General features: G+C 36.6%; 1 protein-coding gene across 1 annotated transcript; it reads left to right on the forward strand.

Moving 5' to 3' along the window:
* Positions 1 to 566: 566 nt before the first annotated feature.
* LOC133703931 (uncharacterized) lies at positions 567 to 1,942 on the forward strand. The gene is made up of 3 exons (XM_062128680.1): positions 567 to 893; positions 1,022 to 1,244; positions 1,354 to 1,942. Exons 1-3 carry the CDS (start codon positions 624 to 626, stop codon positions 1,782 to 1,784), a joined length of 924 nt encoding a protein of 307 aa, XP_061984664.1. The 5' UTR covers positions 567 to 623; the 3' UTR covers positions 1,785 to 1,942.
* The last annotated feature ends 531 nt before the right edge of the window (positions 1,943 to 2,473 follow it).

The following is a 2,473-nucleotide window of genomic DNA, read 5'->3' on the forward strand; positions in this document are numbered from 1 at the left end:
TTCTTAATATAATTAATACATGGTGCGAAAACAACTATTTAGCCCATAATTCAACATAGATGATGAAAAGTTAAATTCAATAATTTAAAATTAATTTCCATTTCCATTTATTTACAGAAAAAAATTTTATATCCATTTTATATTCATTTTAATAAAACCATTTTATATTCATTTCAATAAAATCAAGTTTTATCCAGTATTCATTAACATAAATAGTGCTAAAAATTTTTTAGATTTAAATAATGAAAAGAAAAAGAAAACAAAATTTGGAAGCCTCAACTTAAGACCTCCTCAATCATAATCCATTCTTAATTACTTAAACCATCCATGTCAGGTTTTATATATATATACCATTCACGCTCTTATAAAAACATGGATAGCTAACTGACGTGGATCCATGCTGTCTGGTCTTGATTTGCATCACCCAATTATAAACTGCCAATTTTATCATCAAAACAACCCCACATGTGTCCGGCGGCTTGTTGGTCCACGTTGGCCTAATGGTTCCCACATCAGTTCTAATCTTGGTATATAAAACCAGGCTTTCCATGCTTCCATTGCAGTTCACGCATTTTACCCTTTTCTTTTAGCAAGAAGTTCAAGAGTGAAATTGAACAAATACGATGATGGGTAGTGCAAGGATTAGAATCCCGTTTGGTCAACACAATTTGATGTCTAACGTCAACCAGTTTGAGTTACTTGATCAACCGGCGCCGAGTTTATCAGATATGGTTTTCGGGTTTCTTGAAGATGGTGAGTCCTGGTCGGAAAGCGGGAGTAGTGAAGGGTATCATGAAAATAAGATAATGGATTTGGAAGAGGAAGAGGAAGAGAATAATGGCAATGTGGAAGAGAGCAGGAGTTTCTGGGAGAACCAACACCAGCTTCTACATGTAAGTATCACAATTCTTTATACAATTATTTGATTATATGCGTTTCTTGTGGAAATAATATATTTATGGGCCCAGAGATTGAATGTGTACAACCCTATCTAATACTTTTTCTGTGTTGTGGTGTTCAGGCAACCCTGTGCAGGACTAGCTCCTTGGAATCTAGCATTAGAAGTGTCACTAAAGATGCATTGAAGGAAAGACAAATGGCTGGAAATTGTGGTTGCGGTAGACCAATGGCTGCCGGCTGTCGGAGTTGCTTGATGGCAGAGGTCTCTAGCCGTCTGCGAAATGCCGGTCACAATAGTGCCATTTGCAAGACTAAATGGAGAAGCTCGCCTGATATCCCAGCAGGTTAGTACGTGATTAAATTAAGATAAATATTCAAGAGAGTTGTGTCTAGTCGTAGATGCAATATTTTTAAAACTAGCTCTTGATGTATTTTTTTTCCTATACAACGCAGGAGAGCATACTTTTATGGATGTGATAGACAACACAGTTTCAAAAAGAGGAGAGGTGAGAGTTATAATCGAATTAAATTTTCGGGCAGAGTTTGAGATGGCTAAAGCAAGCGAAGAATACAATCAACTTGTCCACAGACTACCAGAAGTGTTTGTTGGGAAAGTTGAAAGATTAAACTCTGTAATTAAGGCCTTGTGCTTGGCTGCAAAGAAGTGCATGAAAGAAAAGAAAATGCACTTAGGGCCATGGAGAAAGCAAAGGTACATGCAGGCAAAATGGCTTGCGACGACATGTGAAAGGGCAACGTCTATGCCTCCCTTGTCGATGGGACATTCCGGCCGATTGCTGAGGCCGAAGGCATCGATGCTGACGGTTGATTTGAAAGAGATGCTTCCTAATGTCCATTGCACTGCAGCCACGGTTGTCTGGTAAAAACATAAATTTTGTTGTAGCTCTCTTGCTTGCTACCCCGACAGAGTTAGGAAATCATACAAACAAGGGAGAATTGTCCCTTCTATTTTGTGATCTTCGATCGAACAAGAAATTATTAATCACTTTAAAGAATCTTAATCATTAATTTTCACCTGAAACACTTCGTTTCCAAGTCCCTATAAATTAATTAAGGATGCCTCCAATAAATTGAAAGTAACTATATATTATCTGTTTTTTAAGGGGAACAAAGCATTAATCTTTCAAACATTCTGAATTTTCCGTATCTCGTTTGGCTTTCGATTTGAAACGAAAAGATCATTTCTTTTTGGCCCCTTCTCTTTGGAGCTGCTTCAATCCCTCACTGCTGCCTTCAAAGGGATTCCATAAAATTGTCTTCGAAGACATCAAATTTTCAAATGGAAACAGGAATTTGTTAAATTATGATATCTAAAATTATCAAATCATGGGGATAGATAAAAAGTTCACCAGATAGAATGCATGTCTAATTGAGGTGCATAATCAAGTTCGAATCATTGCCTCGATACACTTAGGATTATTATGTGTATTGACCTGCAACAATCCCTCAATCAGATATTTATATAATCACTGCTAAACAAAAAGAAAAAGAAATCACGTGTAGTTCAAAAGTAGCATAGTTGATTTATTAGTAAATGTCATATGACACGATG

This window comes from Populus nigra, chromosome 9 (genome assembly GCF_951802175.1).
Source record: "Populus nigra chromosome 9, ddPopNigr1.1, whole genome shotgun sequence".
NCBI classification, from domain to species: Eukaryota; Viridiplantae; Streptophyta; class Magnoliopsida; order Malpighiales; family Salicaceae; genus Populus; species Populus nigra.